We start from the raw sequence: 20640 nt of genomic DNA, 5'->3' as shown, positions 1-20640 counted from the left end.
ACCAAAACATTCTCAGGCCAGCCTTCAACTGCTGGGAGAAGGGACTGATAATAAACCATCCTCACCATAATGCTGAAGCTCTATCAGTCTCCCAAAGGGTCCAGAAGACCTCAGCTCCAGTGATCACAGCACAGACTTCCTCATCAACACAAGCTCTGGCTTTTTCTCAGATCCCTGTCATCACAACTTCCCATCTCCTTGGTGTCTCCTCTTTTCACCTCTAATATGAGCTACCTGTGCCCAAGTCTTTTTCCCAGATTCTTGCTTTGGGGGCCTATTCTTTGTGTAGTCTTAATTAATAGAGAATCAGAGGATCTATGAACCATCTTTTACCATTCTGTGTATGTAAAGCGCCTCACAGTATAGTTCCTGAATCACTTTGGTTTCTAGAGATAATGGTGGTATGGGTCCTCTCTTTCTCCCTTCCTCCCTACCTTCTTCAATGCTAGGGACGGCATCTAGGACTTCACGCATGAAAAAATAGCTCTCTGCCACTGAGCCTATGATATTTCTTAATTTTCCCTTGCTTTTTTTGGGGTGGAGTGGTTACTGGAGTTTGGACTGTAGGCTTGGAGCTCTACCACTTGAGCTACGACTGGTTCTTTTTTTTTTTTGACTCTGACTCTTTTGCTCTGGTTCTTTTTGCATGGGCTGGGCTGGACCTCCCATGGCCTGGACCCACTGTAGTTGGGCTGACATGCATGTACTACCACATACACACACACAACTTTTTTCTGTTGATATGGGGGGGAGGCTCACTAACATTTTCCCTCCTGGACTGACAAACTCTAATCCTCAGGCTCTTTTACCTGAGTAGTTAATATTACACGCCTGAGCCATTGTATCCTGCTCCGATTTGATTTTACAGGAATTTTTTTGTGTGCATATCCTTGGCAAAACTTGAAGCTCACAAATCCACAGATCCACAAGAGACCCTGGGCTCTAGTCATATCACCTTATCACCGAAGGAGCCAAGACCGGGAAACAGAGAACTGTCATGTGCTTCAGTCATCAGGCATGACACAGCAGGTGTGAGGAAGAGGAACCCTAGTCCCAAGGGTGCAGTGAGCTACGGTGGTGGACAAAACCCAGCCCACTGCCTGTTTAGGTGCAGCCCACTACACTTCGTAAAGGTTGAAGATTATTTCATGACACAACGATCATTGTGACATTTCCATGTTGATGTCATACACAAAGCTTCATTGTACTACAGCCACAGCTGTGAGTATATGTTTTACAGCTGTTTATTTCTGCCACAGGAGAATAGTTTTGACAGAGACCTATGTCTCTAACACATAAGACAGCTACTCCTGTGTGTACAAAGAAAGTTAGCTGATGGCAAAGTTAGCTGGATTGCAAAGATGTGGTGCAGGGAATTGCACCCTGACTTGGCGGCGGCAGGAGAGATCACAGGGCTGAGCGCGCTGCCCACAAACCGCTCCGTGCAGAGCTGACTGTGCCCTTGGATTTGGGCAGATGACACCACAGCCTTAAATATTGGCTTCCTCATTCCTAAGGGTTCTTTGGGCTTCATTATCTTAGAACCACATTTGTGGGGGGCGCTTGCAACTTGTCTCCTCTGATCTGGCTCTAGTAGGTGTATGAAGTCCTATTACCACTCTCCAACTACCCTGGGTCTATTCTCCCACCCCCCATCTCTAACCCACACAGCAAACCATATGTCCCCTTCATGTTCCAGGTTGTCAGCCTGGAGCCACTGGATGCTGCAGCCTGTATGGAGGTCTTTAAGCCTCTCTTAAGTTGTTTTCCCTACCACCGTGTCTCTCACACAGCAACCCAGCAAAGGCACTGGGGCCCGTACCCCCTCCTTCCCGCTGCTTCTCACAGGGCCCAGCCTGCTCCCTGCCCTTGCGCAGGGGACTGGGCACCGAGGCCCGCTGGTGCAGCTCAGCTCTGCCATCCTCAGGAACTTGTGAAAGCTAGCAGGCCGGCTCCCTGCCTCCAGGGAGCCCCCGCCTGGCCCTGCCTGCGCACCGGGCTTGCTTGTAAGCCTTGTGGTTTGCCTCCTCGTAAATCACAGCTGAGATTTGGAAAAACCTTCTCCTCTTTCCTCCTCACGCTGCCTCGACCCCTGGAAGCCTCGAGCCTCCTCCCTGGCCAGTGTGGGTGAACAACATGGCACTTTTCTGCTTCCTCAGTTCTGTTGGTGCCACCTTGCCTGATTCTAAGGTCTGTTATTTGGCGACTCTCCATGCTCTTGACCCATGGTCTTCCTCCTGAGGATTCTCTCTAAGTGGCCGCTAGGAATGAAGATGATTCAAGAAGCCAGCGTCCTCGTGGGTGGGGGGCACTGAGGAGTGAGCCCCCTGTGCTCTGATGGGGCTGCTGAAAAACACCTCCATTAAAAAAGTGACCCACTCTCAGATGACATCTCTAAAGTTATAACCCTTCATGCCAGCAACGTCAACACTGTGCGTGTGTGTGTGTGTGTCCGGGCTTGTGAGCCATCTCTTGTCTTCTGTCAGACCTGTGACACCTGCTCACACCCCCCTCCCCCGGGAAGCTCAGAACCTAGGTCTGTCAAACTCTCTGGTATTTGCTGACACTTAGTTGTCCCATCTGCCATCTCCAGCTCCCGCTCCCTGCTCTCTGATCTCCAGCTAATCTAATGAGCTCCTTCTAATGTGAACTTGTCCTTGAGTCTTGCATATTGTAATAAAGTAGAAATTACAGGGATAAGACTTGTCGGCATAAGAACGTTAGGCATATCAATTGTATTTTCCCACTGGCGGTTTAATCACAGGCCAGTTCACGAGTCTGTGGGGAGCCTGTGGGTGTTGCCCGGCGTGGGGACGCGTGCCGGGCAGTCCCCGATGCAGCTGTGAACGCCTTCCTGGCCCCTGTCGCCTTGCTCCTGTGCTCAGCGTGGGGGAAGGGGGGACCCGGCAACTTTCTGTTGGTTTTCTCTGTCTAAAGTTGAGAGGGTTTTGGTGTTGACAGGTGCCATGCTTTTAGGAATTGTTTAGACACCTGGTCGCTGGTGCCACTTGGCAGCGTCCGTGGCTCCTGAGCTCTTCTTAGGCGTTTAGAGACGTTATCCCAGCTGTGACACATCTGGAGTAACATGAAGTGGCGGCGGCGGCGGCGGGATCTTGGCTATTATAGGCAGAGGGCATCTGAGGGCTCAGCAGGGCCCACTCTTCCTGTGTCCTCTGCACCCAGGCTGGAAGGCACGCGGCGTCCGGCCTGCCGCTCCCCTTCGGGTCCCGGCAGCACTGAGAGCCCGCGGTGGCCAGGCCTGCCATCCCAGCCCCGGGAGGCCGGGGCCCGAGGATCGCAGCCCGACGCCGGCCCGGCCAGGAAGGCCACCAGTGACCTGCCGGACAGGCCCGAGGGGAGCTGCGGCCAGTGACCTGCCGGACAGGCCCAAGGGGAGCTGCGGCCCGGTCACGGCGCACGCTGGCCTGGAGCTAAACCAGCTCAGGGTCAGCGCCCAGGCCCTGTGGGAGGCCAGGACCAGCGTTAAAGATAAGTAAAAATAAAAGGTTGTGTATATATATATATATATATATGTATATAAGCATGGATAATACGTTATAATATATATGTGTGTGTGATATATACACAGTCTCACCTAGGACGCTCTCCGCCCTCCGCCCGCCGCCCGCCGTCCCAGGCCGCCCGGTTCGGGGCCCCGTCCGCAGTCATCCTGCGCTCAGGTGGGTAAAGATGGACGAGAACTCCGCGCGTGTCCGTGGAGGGGGCGGGTGGGGGCCAGCCCGGGGCGCGTGGCTTCACCTGGCTCATGGAGGGCATCTTCCGGAGGCAGGCGCCATCGGGTGGCCAAAGCGGGCACTGCGTCCTCGGGCTTGCATAACAGACGGGAGTGACGGGTGCCTCGGCTTCCCAGGTCTCTCCTGAGTCACCGCGGAACAATCAGCGGTAAAAGTAGGCGTTCCAGTGCGCCGCGTGGCCGGCCGCGGCCCGAGCCCTGCGGAGCGAGGTGCAGCGAGGGGCCGCGCGGGGGGCGCCGACGGCTCCGGCCTGGGAAGGCCTCCGAGACTCCAGAGAAAGGCGCAGAACCAGACGCGGCCCGCGGAGACCCCGCGGCCGAGGGCGAGCCGCGCACCACGGGCTCTGCCCATCAACCCCAGGACGCACCCCGCAGGCCTCGATCCCACGATGCGGAGCCCGAGGAGGCGGAGACGGGCATCGGTGGGGGACACGCCCCGCGAGGGCGGGCTTCTGGGCTCACGGCTGGAGCAGGTGACAGCCGCGGGCCGCAGAGGCCGGTGTGCCCGGCACTCACAGCAGACGCGGCTCTGGCCAGCGGGCCTGGGGAACCGGGAGCCCTCGGCTGTGGCCTCATCTACACACGTAGAGGCGACCCCGGCCTCCCCGCATCGGGGACAGCGCGCCCTCTACTGTCGGCGAGGAAAATCCGAGGACGCACGCCTGGGGGAGGCCCGCAGCCAGGCCCCGCCCCTGCAGGCGTGACGCCCACGGCAGCCCAGCGCCCCGGGGTCGTTTTTGGGTAGAGGGTGACTTGTGGGCGCCCCCCGAATGTGCCTGTCCCTTCTCACTGCAAGCCCGGGACAGCTGACGTGACTTTTGCTCGTCAGAAAGAATGGGATAATCCCTCTGAACTCTGACTATGGTAAAATTTAAAAAAAAATCAAGGCCTGTTAAGGCAGCCCACCCAGTTAGCAGCTGTGATGGAACAAAGGCGCAGTCTAAAACAGTTCAGTGTCAGGGCCCGGGAGGTGGCTCGGTGGTAGAGGGCGTTGACCAACATGCATGAAGCCCTGGGTTCGATTCCTCAGTACTACATAAAGAGAAAAGATGGAAGTGGCGTTGTGGCTCGAGTGGCAGAGCTCTAGCCTTAAGCAAAAGAAGTTCATGGACCGTGCTCAGACCCTGAGTTCAAGCCCCAGGACTGGCAAAAAAAAAAAAAAAACAAAACCAAAAACCACAAAAACAAAGAAGAAAAAAAAACAACCACAAAAACAAAAGAACAGTTTAGTGTCAACAGTTTACTCTGCCAAGGGGTTAACCGGTGCCTTCTTCCCTCTACCCTTTCCTTCCATCCTCCCCCCCACTCCACATCCCTGCCTCTCCATCTCTCTCCTTCTTCCTCTTCATATAACACACCATGGGTTCACATCCAGTAACAATGGAGGGTGAAATCCACCTTGCCAGCTTCCTCCCTCTGAGACAGCTTTTGGGTTGGCCCTCTTTACCTTCTGAGCAGCTGTCTGAACCGTCATGCCCACACCTGGCTACTGGACAGTGCACTGACTGCAATGTACCTCACATTTACCTTAAAATCACAAAAGGGGCAATTCTATAGATCTTTTTTTTTTTTTTTTTTGTCGGTTGTGGGGCTTGAACTCTGGACCTGAACACTGTCCCTCAGCTCTTCAGCTCAAGGCAAGTGCTCTACCACTTGAGCCACAGTGCCACTTCTGGTTTTCTGGTGGTTTATTGGAGATCAGAGTCTCATGGACTTTCCTGCCTAGGCTGGCTTTGAACCATGATCCTCAGATCTCGCCTCCTGAGTAGCTAGGATGACAGGCATGAGCCATTGGCACCTGGCAATTCTATAGATTTTTAAAGTGGAATTCGGGGCTAGAGTCCTCTACAAAGACTTCCGAACAATTTTCTTAGCATTATTTCGCATAGCTTCAGCTGAGAAAACACATTTACAGTATATTTAAAATATGCAATAAGATATACTTATGTTAAGATAAATTTTACACAATTGTCTCCTTTCCATGGAGAAGTTTCAGAAGTGTGTGGAAAGTGTCCTGAAAGGAAGACAAGCATCCCGGGCGCTCTGTACACTCCTCTGAGAGGAGGAGGTGAGCTCCCGAGAGCAAGGTGACTTTGTGGGAAGTTTTCCCAGCTAGGGAGGGGGAGGCAGGTGGAAGCAGTTCATCTTGCTGCTTGAAACTTGAGCAGGGGGTTGCTTCCGTGAGAGAAAGTGGAGGTACCTTGACCGCAAGCGTGGTGTGTCCGAAGCGCACTACAGGATGGGACCCTGTTGCTTCTACACAGCCCACAGTGGACAGAGATCTCCAGCTACACGTAATACTTTCCAAAATGGGCCCATCTGATGGTTTGTCCAGATACAATAGCTGTGTGTCTTTCTTCTATCAAGTGTGTGTATCTCCCCAGGACTCAGTCCCGCCACCTTGGGTAGGATTTTTTTCCAATAGCGACACTGTGTGGTCTCAAGAAGCAATGGCAGTGGACCAACGCATCTCAAGTTCATTCCTGGCCAGTATGGAAGCTAGGATGTCCCCATGCGGCCCACCAACCTCAGAGCTGTCAAGGGTCCTGACGATTTAGGGGAGAGAGAGAATGCTCAGAGGAAAGTTGAATACATCCTATTAATGAACCATGAGTGCATGCAGTTCAGTGATTTTTAGCTAGAATTGTTGGAAAAATTAAAGGCTACCCTGAATTTGTGCAGCAGTTCTTGTGCGCAACAGAGCTCAAGAAACATGATTAATGGCATGGCTCTTACCCTGAGCTTTTTGCAGTTATTTGCCTGCCTCTCAGTCTATGACGTAATAGTGTTTGCTGGTAGGAAGACATATTTAGTGATCTATGGTTTTAGGAGTGTAATTGCTATCGCTTAATGATTACATGGACGTCTGTCTGCTTTTGCCTGCGCAGCATTTTCCCTTCCACTGGAAACTCACCCTCTTCCTCTGTGAGCAATGCCTGACTCCTTTAAGTCATCCCTCTCAGCCCTCAATGTGGCCTTGGTCACGTGACAGGCCCTGCCTGTCAGCACTCAGGTCTTTTTGGCCACAGGGACTAGAGAACAGGCCTAGGTAGTTGAACTCAGAGCACCACTTTGCCTCTTTGCTGTTGGAACTATTTGATAAGACCAATCCTCCTTATCTGTTAGTGTGGAATTGAGGCTGCCTACGGCCATCTTGCCACTAAAGCACGAAAATGCCCATTCAGAGAGGAGGAGAAAAGGAGTTGAAGCCCTTAATGTTATTTTAAGGCTTCTGGAGATGCTTTGCCTGAAACTCCAAATCTATTTTATTAGTGAAAAAATTTTTTGTGGTTGTGTTTTGTTTTCTGAGATGTTATTGCTGGCCTTGAACTTAGGATCTCCTTTCTCAGCCTACTGAGGAACTGGGATTATAGGCATGCGCTGTTATATTAATCTCTATGTCTTTGAATGAGGACATGCATGTATATATACATATATATATATACATATAAACATTTATATACACACACACTAGCTTAAGTGAAGGTTATATGTTCTAGTATAGTGAGCAGTATTTCAGAAATCTATCCTTTTTAGACTTTTAAGATTCACTAGAATCATTGATCAAATTGTTGTTTTCTTTTTTTTTTTATTTGATGTGTGTGTGTTTGGTGAGGAGTTCTGGGGTTTGAACTCAGGGCCTTGCATTTGGTTGGCATATGCTTTACCACTTGAGCTATCCTCTAGTCCTTTCTGCTCTAGTTATTGTTTGAATAAGGTCTCAAGACGATGTCCTGGTGTCCAGGACGGTGAGTCTCCTATTGATGTTTCCTGTCATTGTTGAAGACCGCATCTTGTGGCCTTTTCCCCAGGGACGGCATTGAGCCACAGCCCTCTAGTCTCTACTTCCAAAATAGCTAGAATTGCAGAGGTGGGCCACTGTGAACCACTCTAACTTGGTTTAACATCTTCATAATTGGAAAATCTTTCAGGTTCGGTTGCCGTCGGACTCAATTTAGCTTATTCATATAGCCACAGAAACTTAGCCACAGCTTTTTATCGAGCAAGCTTCATGTTGGGAAAGTGACCAAGGAGTAAAAAGTGGTCAGGTTGGCAAACCTCCAGGGAAGAAGCTAAGGAAACCCTCTTTTCTCCATCAGTGCTACCATCTCCCGTCTGTAAGTCTTGGGTCCCACGCACCTCCGATTGCCCGAGGGTCCGGCTGAGGATCAGTGAGGTAACACGCCCTCAGTCTCCAGGGTGAGGGATGGACAGAGGGAACATCTCAGCCGCCACAAGATGCTCCTGCTCAGGACTTTGGGCAGTATGTTGACCAGGATATCTGGATTTATAAAACTTAAGTGGAAGACTAGGTATCCCAGCAGTCTTGTGAAAAATAGAGTGGTAAAAAAGAGAGTACGAAAAATCCTGGGAAGAGAAAGACAAGAAACTGTTAGTGGTGAGGACCAGAACCCTAAGCCATCACTGACTGCATGTTGGTTCCTTCTTGGTATCTTAGTGTCTCCCACTAAAGGTCGTCTTCCTTTCCTAGCCTTTTCTTTCACAGCATGGTTGAATTTTTGGTAGCATTTACCAGAGTCCTGTACATGCTAGGCAAAAATTGAACCGTATCCTCAGCCATCATTGTTTTTTCCAACAGGTCTCGCTGTGTAGCTCAGGTTGGCCTCTTAACTTCTGACCCTCCTGTTTCAGCCCCGATAGTTACTGGATTACAGGCATGTGCCACCATGCTGGGTTATTTTTGTTTTACATGTAATTTTTGTCTTGGTAGATTGTCTTTCAAAGCCATCGCATCAAATTGTACCGCACTAGCAGGGTAGTTCTCTGTACCCACATTCTTCTCCAACACTTGATAGCATCAGAGAAGTTTGCCAGTTAAATGGGAATGACAAATCTCCTCTGAGCTGTTTTCCTCTAGGCTCAGTGTTACTGAACACCTGTTTATATAGCTTTGTTGGTCTTCTGTGCTTTCTTTTGCTAATTTAGCTACTACAGATTTAGGGTTTTCATTTTATTCAATTCTATAAAGAAACCTTTGGGGAAATTGAAACTGAATTGAATCTGGTAATCTTTTGGAGACCATATAAGTATTTTTAAAAAATCTATGTTCATGGTATTTCTCTTATTTCATCCATGTTATCTTTAATATTTCCTAATGTTTATAAACTTCTCTGAAAATCTTGATTTTTTAAATTAACTTATCTTCTTTAAAATGTTTTGCATGCAGTCCCCGTACCACAATAAATAATAATAATAATAACAGCAACAACAACAAAAATAAAACAATTTCAACAAGTACATTTTCCCTACCCAACAAATACTGGCTCCTTCTGCCTCAGGTTAGATGCTCTACCTACCCCCATTTACCCCACAGAAACCACCCCTCCTCCCCAGCTCTCTCAAATGTCCCTCTCTATGGTTGACCGTTGTGACAGGAGCCATCTAGCACAACATCCTGGTCAGAATTGGAATCAGAGCTCTTGACAAATCTCCTCCTCCTCCTAAACCTGAAACCAGATCCACTTTGGATGAGAAGGTTCTGGGATGAGAAGATTCTGGGAGTCTGTTCTCAGGGGAGATCCCAGGGACAGCCTAGCTTTCATCTTGAACTTTCCCTACAGGAAAGATGGCGTTTTTCATCAGGTCTCTGGGAACGATGCCGCTCATCAGTAGGGGCTGCTTAGCTAGGGCAGTTCTTCCAGAGGAGCAGAGTTCTGGGGAATTGTGCTGGTTGCTGCAGAAATGTGGGATCCACAGCACCTCACTTACATGGTATAAAAGGGTATCTCCTTGAGATAAATCTCCAGACAATTGGAGCTGACCTTTAAGCACCCATAATTTTAACCATTTTGATGGAACTCTTTCTAAACCTATTCCAGACCACTTTGAATATATGTTTTTTTATGTCTTCTCAAACAGATCATAGGGAATGTAATTTGACCTTTTTTTTTCTTGAAAATGCGGGAGACACATGAATACCAATTTCACTTTGCTATTACACCGTTCCCTTGAGAGTGTTCAAATGCAGGTGTTCAAATCTTTGAGTTCTTACTTGGCTAACAAGTATTTTTTTTCTAGCAGTTGTCATGTGCCAGACATGATTAGGTCCCTCCTTTCGCAGCTGTCTCTCTCTTCCTGTCTGTTCTAGGGTGCTGCTGTGCTTCCAGCTGGGACTTCCTTCCTCATTTCTAGTCTGTCCATGCTATGGAAAAATGCATACTTGAAGCTATTTCTAATTGGTAAAGGAAGAAACAGTATTTTACCTTCTCTCACGTGATCAGATCCCATTTCTCATTATTTGAGGGTTTTGGTTTCTAATTCTGGAAAGCTGAGATTAATAATATACTTTGGACAAGGACATCATAACTCTAGAACTAAGATACATGGTGACTCTAGTTTGCTGACGTAAGTATGTATGTGTGTGTGTTTGTATGTGTGAGTGCATGTGTGCATCTGTGTGTGTGTGTGTGCGCATGCTTGTGCACGCCTCCAAGGCTCTCCTCATCTGTATGTGGCCAGGATGGCCAGGGTAGAGTTCTAGTTTCCCAGGAAGTTACCTTGAAGATATTTTGCGTACCTTTTACCGAACAATGTTGACCTTTTAAGAATAGAATTATACTACAAGAAAAAGAAAGGGCATTGATAAATAAGTGATTTGTGGAAGTTGTTATTATTGACAAATGATATTCAGCAAGTCATTAACAAAATGCAACATTTACATAACATCTCACACATTCTTTCATATGTACAGCACATATAATTTCAAAGATCAGTTTTAACATATCATTGCTATTACGATGATTATTCTACTAGAGAATTGGGGTTGGAACTCTGTGCGCTGTAATTGCCAGGCCAGCTCTCCACCATTAGAACCATACCTTTAGCGCTTTCTGTTTTCCGTTACGTTTCAGATAAGGTCTGGGACAGTGACATCTCCAGAGCAGCTTGGATCACAGTTACTGCCACTAAACCCAGCTTATTTATTGAGAGAGGGATCTCACTAACTTTTTGCCTAGATTAGGGCTAGTCTGCTCTGTACCTCACCTCTAGCTGGAATTAGAGCTATGGCCCACTGTGCCTGGCATGCTTGTTGGCTCTTTTTGATGGGGTCTTACTATGTAGTTCAAAGCTGGCCTCCCAAGTCTGTACCACCATGCTGGAACCTAGTCGTACTGAAACTATTGTTTTGTACAAAATCATGTAGTCAGTAAGAGGCTGTGATATTTCTAGGCCAGGCCTGGATACTGGATCTTTTGCCTTTACATTCTTGCTCTCTAGGCTATGAGAACCACACAAACATATCCTGAGACAAGTTTTAAAAGCTACAAAGATATAAAAGTGAGAAGTCTTGATTTCTGTGACACCACTCTCCCAAATTATTTTCAGTTATTTCATTGTCTTTTTATCTTACGTATGTGATCAAAAGGAAGAAAAGCTGGGTCCAGGTGGCTTACAGTTGTAATCCTAGTTATTTAGAAGGCTGAGATCTGAGGATTGAGGTTCAAAGCCAGCTGAGGAACATAAATCTAAGACTCATCTGCAATTAACAGCAAAAAGCCAGAACTAGAGGTGTGGTTCAAGAGTGCCATCCTTCAATGAAAAAAAACAAATGGAAGAAAAAGTATCATGTAGCTGGTAGAGCAGGCTAAGCTTGATTTTGCAAAACAGGGTCCAGTTAAATTTAGGAGTCTGTTGGCTTGAATGTGCCAGAATGACTTGTGCAGAATGTGGTCACCACAGCTATGTTCTCACAGATACTCAGACATCTGGGTGGTCTCTGGATACGGGGCAGTAACTTATGTTTTAAAGAGATGAGTTCTTTTTCCTGAGGTCATTGAGACTCTCTTAACTATATAAGATTTCTGGTGACTTCAAGCCAGTGTAACTCATAAAATTAGCATGTAGAAGTTTGTCTGTTGAGCCAGTGTGCCTGATGCCACATGACAGCAAGCAAGCTAGAAAGACAGGTCCCTGCATGGGGAAGTTCTGCAGCTTTCAGAGCTTTGCATGAAAGCTACTAACTTCCTGAGGCTGACTATGGAGAGACGCAGAAGTTGTACCATGAAGAAGCAATGGCTTTCTATGTTTTAGTAGCTCATAGGCCAACTGAAATTAAGGTGACAGGTATCTGGTGCTTTGTGAAAAGTTTGGGATCGTGTTGGGATGAATAGGAAAGAGTACTGTGGTTGGAGGAGAAGGAAGAGGGGTGGTGTACGCACCATGCATCCACCTCTTTCTGTAGCATATATTCAATGAATGATCCTCTCTACTTACATTTGCAACACAAGTCTTAGAGGAGTTGTCTGGGGTGACTTTTATTTGCATAGGTGGAAGAACAGGAATCATATTGTTTCTTAGCATCTTTTTTTTATCCTGTTGTTTAGAGTTAGATTCCTTGGAACTAAGGCTGGCAACTCTTGGAACATGCACACAGGAAGATTGGGTATGTACCTACTGCTATGTAGCTTTTAAAACTTCTTGGAAAGGCTGAGAAGGGCTGAAGAGAAAATGAAGTGCTCACCTTGTCATTTTGGCTGTCTTGAGTGTTTCTCACAGAGTCCATGCTTAAGACTTTTGATCTGTGAGGAAAAGAGCCAAGAAAGAGATTGAACAAAGCATTCAAGCACTCATAATACGTGAGTGCTATTTACAAACAGTTCAATATTGTAGTCACTATAGCTGGTTTAATTTACATTAATTAAACCAAAACTTCAGCTCCACTGTGACACTAGCCATCTTTCGAAAGTGCTCAGTTGTCACCTGTGGCTCCCTTTTGGACAGCACAGAATGTTCTGTTAGGCAGCGCTGTTCTAGTATCATAGTGTGACTGTCAGGCCCACCCTAGTGATAGACTTTAAGGGAAACATCCTTTAGGAGCAAGGACCTCCATGCTTAGGACTCCAGCTGCTAGACTGCTGTCCTTATAGGACATCCCAGAGGACCTGTGTGGTTTTGGCCTTTTGTTCTTGATCTGAACATCCTCAAATATTTAATAAATAGAAATACTTTTTGACTGAGTTATTATTTCACTTTCAAAGAGGGTGAAAAATAGGGGTAAGCTTTTCATTTTGGACTGATAGCATTTATATTCTTGACAAACAGGAATTTGGGCGGGGGCAGATTTTCCTTTATGACTTGTAATTTTTGATATTCCTCATTAAATGCATTGTATGGTTCTGGTTTCGTAATGTGTTAGCTGTAGTGTGTTTAGAGGGGAGTTACAGGCCTATCCTGTAGGTGTCTGTGAAGTGAGGAGGATATTAATTTTAAGGTCTTTCTTTGAAATATAAGGGAATATTCCCCTTACCGAAATCCTTGCCCACTAACACTTTAAAAAACACATGTTTCATAATACCAGCCCAGATAACAGTGTGATGAGATTATGAAGGGAGATAGGTTTCTATGGCCTTTAAGACTGGAGTTTTAAAGTTGGTGTGGTCTAGCAGGGCTAAAGCAGGTCACAGAGGAGGGAAAGAGTGCTGGGCCCACTCAGTTCCAGAGAGGAACTGGGCTGGTGCATGTGCTCCGACTCAGGCTGAGATGGGGTTACCACTAAACCAGGCTGCTCCTCTGCCAACGCTCACACTTCTCTCTCAAGGAATTGGGTCTCTAGTTCTTCTTCTATTCTTCTCAAAGTTTCTTGGTACTTCTTCAAAGACAAAGGAAGTTACAGTTACGACTTAGATACTTCATGATTTTCCTAAGCATGCAACGACTACTTATTACTCCCCCAGTGTGAGTGTTTGGTACTCCCACCATCATGCCCTCCTTTGAGAGACCCCAACCACCACCTCCATCGTTTCTGATTTCTCACTGCACCTCAGCACTGGCTAGGGTCAGTAAGGTGAGAAATAGCAGAAGTACTCGTCATTCATCTAAGAATGCGAGGACATTAGAGTGACATTGGGTGTGGGGGGAGATGGGACTGATGACCTTGAAATCTCTGCACTGCCATGTTGAAGAGTTAAAATGCTTCTAGCTAGCCCTCCTTGAGCAGCCTGGTTCCCGTTCAACCTGTACCTTAACAAGCTCCCGCTGTCCCTGGCCTGGGCAGCTGTCCATACCTTTATGCAGAGGGCTTGGTCTTCACAGAGCTGGGCCACAAGCGCATAGTCTTGCATTACCTGGAAACCAACACTGGCCTTACATTTCTCTCAGTACATTGCTCCTGAACAGGAGTATAAGCTATGTCATAGAACCAGTGTGGTTTTCTAATTGTTCTAAATGTTATTCGGTTGTACATCTGAATTCATCTCATTTTCCCCAGATAAACCCTATTTTACAGCTCAACTAGAAATTGCTGGAGGCAGTTGGAGGAGGGACAGATATTAATATACTGCTTTACAGGGCACAAGTTAAGGTGAAGGCAATCTGAGGATTGTATATCCACATTCCTTTTCTTACCCCATCCTAGCCTCATAATGTTCCTGAGTCAGGAATAATACATCAGTCATTTGAGGAATTACTGGAACTGGCTTAGGGTCATGTTTCCCTTTCTTGGGGAGACATATCAGTGAAGTCAGTCAGTGTTACCTTGACCAGCTCCTTCTCTTGGTCTGTGCAGGAAGTTTCCAGCTGCTGCAGCTTCATCTGCGGAAAGGAAGGGGGTGGTGAGTGAAGAGGTACAGGCCGCAGGGTTGGCGGGCTCCCCTGAAGCCTGTCTCACAGTTTCAGGTGTTGGTGGGGAGTGAAGCCTCCCAGTGCTCCCTACAGGTGCTTGAAGAATGTTTACACAGAGCATCTGTCTGCTGCTACCTGTACCCGAACGAGCTTCAGGATTTTTTGCTTCCTTCTCTTACTAAGCTACTTCCATTGGAAATTACTCTAATATTGGAAAACTTTACTCTCTTATGAAGTCAGTTTGACTGGACAGTTTTTGTGTGCTCTCTCCCTATCTCTGTATTCTTTGGTTCAAGACCAGGACTTGAACTTGGTATTTCATGTTTTCACTCATTGGCTAGTACTCCACTAGCTGAGCCTTACCTCCAACCCCTTGCTCACTTTTGTTTTGTTTTGTTTTGTTTTGTCAGTCATGGGGCTTGAACTCTGGGCCTGGGCGCTGTCCCTCAGCTCTTCAGCTCAAGGCTAGCGCTCTACCACTTAAGCCATAGTACCACTTCCTTGCTCACTCTTTTATACCTTCTGTATTCCTCTTTCGCTCTTTTCTTTCCTTAAATATTTGCTGAAAGACTACTCTGTATTACTGCTTCTGTATCCAAGGCAGTTGTGGGAAATGGGACTGACAGGCCTTTTCCTTATACAGATGATATTTTGTTGAGAGATTCAGCAAAAGAGCATGATAATGTTGTGCTCCATATTTGACACCAGGCAAATAAAAATGTGATACTTGAATTGGAATCAAGGTTATCAACATCACTCAAATGGAGATTCAGAAGGGACATGGTCCATGGGGGTTTACTGCCAGGAAGCAGTGCGCAGGAAGTAGAAGAGGGTGGCAGGAAGAAGAAAAGGAGGGAAAGGCCATCTGAGACTAGATTATGTATAGCCTTATAGCTTCTAGAAGGGATTTAAATCTTCATTCTCACTCCACTAAGAAAGGAAGAGTGGGTTTAAAGTATGAACATACAATCTTATTTGTGGGGCTTGAATTCAGGGCTTGAGCACTGTCCCTGTCCTTTTTTTTGCTCAAGGCTAGATCTCTACCACTTGGGCCACAGCTCCATTTTTGTCTTTTTGGTAATTAATTGGAGATAAGAGTCTATCTTGTGGATGTTTCTGACCAGGTTGGCCTAAGATCTCAGCCATCTGAGTAGCTAGGGGGACAGGTGTGAGCCTGGACTCTGTTGAGAGCCTGGAATCTGCTCCTGTATTTAATGTGTACATTTCCTCAGAGGCTTCACGCACACAGAACACATGGGTTTTAAAAATTAGATTAGGACAAATACTGCGGTTCTGGAGAAAAGGTCAAGACTGTACAATTAATTGATATGAATAATTTTAAAAGAAAGAATGTTATTTGCTTTCTGAATACAAAAAATCTTAGTTCTTGTGTTTGACCAGATGAATTATGGTTCTTACATCTGGAATATCACTAAGAGAAATGCTGAACATTGTCATATGATTAGGAAGGAGAGGTCGTTAAATGCCGAGTGGCTAATTAAGTAAGTCCTCATTGGCGTCTGAATTGCTTAGCACTCAGCAGACTTACAAGGCCTCTTTCTTTATGAACACATATGTGTGCTTTAGCTAGGCTTTTAAATAACAACTTTAAAATCTTGTGACTTTGTGAGGGTTTAGCCATGGAATCAAAGAAAGAATATTTTTATATACAATCTTATTTAATTCTGGAACAGAGACTGAGAGGGGTGATTTAAGAGCCCAGGCTAACATACCAGGCTAATAAACCCTGGAGCCAGGGTTTCAATGGAGGAGCTTCAGCAGCCTTAGGTATATTATAGGATTTGTGTGCTGCTCTGCCAGATAGCAGGGAGAACAGAGTGAAACTCTTCACTAAGGGCAAGAAAGAGAGTTCAGTGGCTCAAGCTTATGCCTGCTAGGGGCATTGCTTCCAACTTGACAGCTTGTGTCCCGTAGCCCAATCCCATTGAGACTGCAATTTCTATTTACCTTTGACTCTTCTGGGGTTCTGTCCAGACTGCCTTGTTCGAACTTGGTTGTCTTGTATGACTTCCTCGTAAGCTACAGTTCAAATAAAGACTTACGTTAAAAGGAATCGGTGCAAACAGAAAAGATCCTCTAGTGTGTGTGGACTGCACTGTGGCTTGATGAAAATGTTTGGAGGTGGTCACTGGGGAGGTACTCAGTGTCTCATGGAAACCTGTACTACCACTCCTCCCCTCACTAGTCCAGTTACCCCACTTGGAGGCACCGATGCGGGGGTGGGGGGACGTCCGTGAGCTTCTGCTTCATGCTAGACCACCCAAGGGCACTGGGACCTGAGGTAGAAGATGTGACTAGACAAGTAGTTTTAGGTGATTAAGTGACTTAGGGTGTGTGTGTGTGTGTGTGTGTGTGTGTGTGTGTGTGTGTGTGTGTGTGTGTGTGTGTGTGTGTGTGTGTGTGTGTGTGTGTGTGTGTGTGTGTGTGTGTGTGTGTGTGTGTGTGTGTGTGTGTGTGTGCGTGAGAGAGAGAGAGAGAGAGAGAGAGAGACAGAGAGACAGAGAGACAGAGGGAGGGAGAGAGAGTTTTAAAGTCTGTGGAAAGTAAAATTAACCTGTCACTGTAGCAGTCCCAGTCAATCACTTGGACCAGAGTACCTGTTGGAATACATTTTCTTGTGACAAAATAAAGAACCCATGGGGTCATAAACATACCACTCACTCCTTCCTCCTCATGCTTGCAGAGAGAATGAATGGCACTGAGATCATGAGCTGCAGCTTGGGAAAGTAGGCCAGAGAGCTGTGCCCATGCCAAGCCCAGGCTTCTCTGACACATACTTTCCTTCATGACCCATTCTTATCCCACCCCTCTTTGGTAAGTGAGGGTACTGAGGGGGCCCTGGGGAACACAGAAGCCCCTCCACCTTTCTCTGAAGTTCCGTTATACTGTGGACCAGCGTCTCATTCTTCCTTTCCTAGGGAGAGAAAGAAGCAGAGTGTTCAACCTGCACCGGTCTACCTTCATCTGTAATCATCTAGCGGTGGCTGGCACCCTAGCAGAGTTTTCCTGCAGTTGTTAGACCTAACAACTTGTGTACTGTAAGGGGGTGTGGCAGGGCCACCGGTGAAGTGCATGCTGACACACCGCTTCTCTGTATTGACATTAGCAGAGAGCCCCTGCCCTCCCCACACACGCTTCCATGCGGGACACATTCTATCCTGACCCTGGAGTTGACTTTGTGAACAGATTTGCTCTCTAACCATGGATGGGGGCGGGAAGGGGAGTGAACTCATTGGTGACTTCCCCAGCTTCTCGCTTACCAGTCTGGCTGTTTCTTCTTCTAGCTCCTGCAAGGCTGCCTCCTCTTCTAGTAAGGAACGGTTTTCCTTCTCCCACTCCTCCTCCTCTGCTGGGTCTCCAGTCTGGGTGATCTCACTTTCCAGCCTGGACGATACAAGCAACACCCTGTGAGGGCCTGGGATCGGCAGTGAACCAATGAAACACAGTTGCCTGGCAGAGGGAGTTCCAGTGATGGTGTGTGTGCATGGGTCTCAGATGGGAAGCCTTTCTTTACTGAATCCACAGAATCAGATGCCTTCCAAGGCCTGAAAGGAAGATCTGATTCTCATTCACAAACTCCCAAGTTCTCTCAACTCTGGCAGACTCTACCCAGTTTCAAAGAAACTTGTTTGAAACTTGCTATTTTAGTGTTCTGACCACAGAAAACTGCCAAAGAACAGAGGGCACACACACACACACACACACACACACACACACACACACACACACACACACACACACACACACACACACACACACACACACACACACACACACACACACACACACACACACACACACACACACACACACACACACACTTTTTTTTTTCCTAGAGTCTCTTCTTCTCCTCCACTCCCTTTGCTTGAGGTTGAGAATTTCCCTGAAGAATTTTCTTATTTTCCCAAGACTCACCTCTGGATCTCATTTTCTTTCTCTTGGATTTTCAGAAGTAGTTCCTGGTTTGCTTCATCTATTCTCTGCATATCCTTTTCGAGGTCCATGTTCAAGCTGATAATGTTCTTCTTTGACTGGGCCAATCTTAAGATCTGACATATTTTTTCTGACCTATAGATTCAGCCCCACAATAAGCAGGGCCAATTATTTCCAGAGCAAAGATCCCCAGGCCAAGGGGGATATCTGACAGACCTGGAATTTACCAAACCTGTTCTTTCTGGGAACATGCTTTCTTTCCTCACTCGTGAAAACTGATATTTTTTAACCATGCATACCATTTGTCAATAATTCTCAACTCAGCAAGGGACATCTTTTCCAGACTGTCCCTTCCCAAGTGCAGATAATACTGCATCTCCACTCTGGCTTTGTGAGAAGCTTTGCTTCCTTAAATAGTCTCTAACATTGGAGAGAATTGTTTCCCTTGGCAACTATTTTGCAAATTGTTCTCAAAACCTGTGCATGTAATACTTGTATCGAGTATTTTTTTAATCACTTCTGCTTTGTTGTAGCATTATATAGAGCAAAAATTTCCATGAGCATGTTAGGGCTTAAATCTTAAAATGAGAGGCTTATAGTGAGTAGTTTTCCTTTTTCTTACATGTAAGTCAATTCATTGTTTTGTTCTTGAAGTTGTTACGGGGTAATAAGGCTCAGGGACTTTTGCTTTATTTAGGAGTGGAATATGATATTGGAAAATAAAGTCATGTCTTTAATAGTTTAGATGAGAAAGTCATAATAGGTTTTTCTTTGTAGAGAGCTGGAGTGCTTGGGAAAGGGGCAGGGGGGGACGAGTGGATGGAGACTTCCTGGGTGTGGATAGCTCATCATGATTACTTACTCATTATCTAGCTGGTCTTCCTTGTGTTCTTCCATTGTAGATGCCCTAAAATGCCAGTAGAGATGTATCTATCAACTGGGGATATGAGTCCATTCATGAAGTAAAGAAGTCTCCCCAGATACAAAAGAACAGTTTTCCTTTCTCTGATTCCCCATTTTGGTCATGACAAGCCCTAGACTTCCATGTTGGTCCTGATCTGTGTTGCTTTAGGAAGGGAACAGTGAGGATACAGAAGTGATGCTAGAAAAGTCAATTTCCTGTGAGCAGGTCCATACAGAGATTGTTTTCCAATATGAGTGGACTTGGAATTTGATGAGGTAAGAGGAAGAACAGAGGCTATCGGTTACTCCCAAGTCCCTCTTCCTTTTAGCTCAGCAGCTTTCCATATGGCTCCAAGGGCCCCAGTGTCTGCGTCCCATGACCTAACACATCACCTCTGCGCTCCAGCTTGGCCTCTGCAGGCCAGTCAGTGGACTCCTTGGCTTTATACAGAGGGCTCAGAAAACCAAGCTGTCCCTTCCCCTGCTCATTTTTCTCCCTCCCACTTTCTCCTCCAGACTCTACCTCTCCTCTATTGTGTTTTGTCTTCCTGGCCCTGCCCTAATCAATTAGCTTCTCAAGAGTCTACGCTTCTCCCAGTAAAGCCCTCTAGTAGAATCTCGGAACGTTTGAGGGCAGCCACTCTGCTGCTGATCTGGGGTGGGGCAGCGTGTCACAGTGGGGGGGGGGTCAGGCTTCTCAGCGTCTCTGCAGTCAGTGCCTCAGTGAGGGTGTGGGTTTCACAGCACAGGCTGTCCCAAGTAGGAGAAGCTTCTGCGCGTCAGACAGGCAGCCTTTAACACCGTTTCTCTGCTGGCCAGGCTTCTGTCTTGCTCCATTTTGACTGAAGTGGGAATTCCGGGTCTTTTGGCTGAAATTCTCACTGATCTGGCTTGATCTTATCTGCACCCAAAAAATGCCAAACTCATTTAACAAACTAAGACTACTTTGTCAGTCATATTCTAAGAAGTAGGGAAAGAGTAAAAGAAACAGTCCTAAGTGTTTGCCCTCACAGAGTTCATTTATTAAGGTGTGTGTGTGTGTGTGTGTGTGTGTGTGTGTGTGTGTGTGTGTGTGTGTGTGTGTGTAATACAGTAGCAACAAAATAAGCCCATTTATTTAATATGATAAAAGAAGAACGAGATGAAGAAACAAATAGGTGAAGAGGGCAGGAGAAAGGATGTGGGTTGTGTGTGTGTTTATGTGTAGGTTTTACAGTTTTAAATTGAGGAGTACAGTGAAAGTGGTTGGGTCTCCCCTGGCCTAGAAGTGGGATGTAGATGTGGGTGAAGAGGCTTGTTGGTCAGAAGGAGACTTTGGATTGTGCAGAACTGGATTCAGAGTCCAGCAGGTCTGGGGGCACCAAAAAGAAGAAGGAAAACTCAACAGTTTTTCCGGCAAAAGCTCAGACTTACATGGCTTTCCCTGCACCTGCTGCCATACGTATCTT

At 46.6% G+C, this 20640-nt stretch overlaps 1 protein-coding gene and 1 long non-coding RNA gene across 3 annotated transcripts in view; one reads left to right on the top strand and one right to left on the bottom strand.

Moving 5' to 3' along the window:
* Positions 1-7745: 7745 nt before the first annotated feature.
* Positions 7746-19818, bottom strand: Tmco5a (transmembrane and coiled-coil domains 5A). 2 transcript variants are annotated; one of them, XM_070005668.1, is made up of 12 exons: positions 19716-19818; positions 19152-19196; positions 18272-18424; positions 17617-17740; positions 17220-17270; positions 16304-16375; positions 14249-14305; positions 13780-13839; positions 13300-13364; positions 12237-12294; positions 10293-10333; positions 7746-8122 (listed from the first exon to the last, which is right to left on the bottom strand). In XM_070005668.1, the coding sequence occupies exons 2-12, from the start codon at positions 19184-19186 to the stop codon at positions 7924-7926; spliced, it is 915 nt and encodes a 304-aa protein (XP_069861769.1). In that variant the 5' UTR covers positions 19187-19196; positions 19716-19818; the 3' UTR covers positions 7746-7923. The 2 variants fall into 2 exon arrangements, with proteins under 2 accessions (XP_069861769.1, XP_069861770.1); XM_070005669.1 differs by lacking the exon at positions 19716-19818 and adding an exon at positions 19586-19702.
* The window catches only part of LOC138816129 (uncharacterized), a 29811-nt gene continuing 26232 nt past the window's right edge, over positions 17062-20640 (top strand). Inside the window, exon 1 of the long non-coding RNA XR_011368567.1 lies at positions 17062-17170. This is a non-coding gene — a long non-coding RNA (uncharacterized lncRNA). The remainder of the gene's footprint in view (positions 17171-20640) is intronic.

The sequence above is a fragment of the Dipodomys merriami genome, unplaced genomic scaffold (assembly GCF_024711535.1).
Source record: "Dipodomys merriami isolate MVZ:Mamm:240054 unplaced genomic scaffold, mDipMer1.0.p SCAF_69, whole genome shotgun sequence".
Classification (NCBI taxonomy): domain Eukaryota; kingdom Metazoa; phylum Chordata; class Mammalia; order Rodentia; family Heteromyidae; genus Dipodomys; species Dipodomys merriami.
Note: the sequence above shows the minus strand (reverse complement) of the source record. Positions and strands in the feature narration are given on the sequence as shown.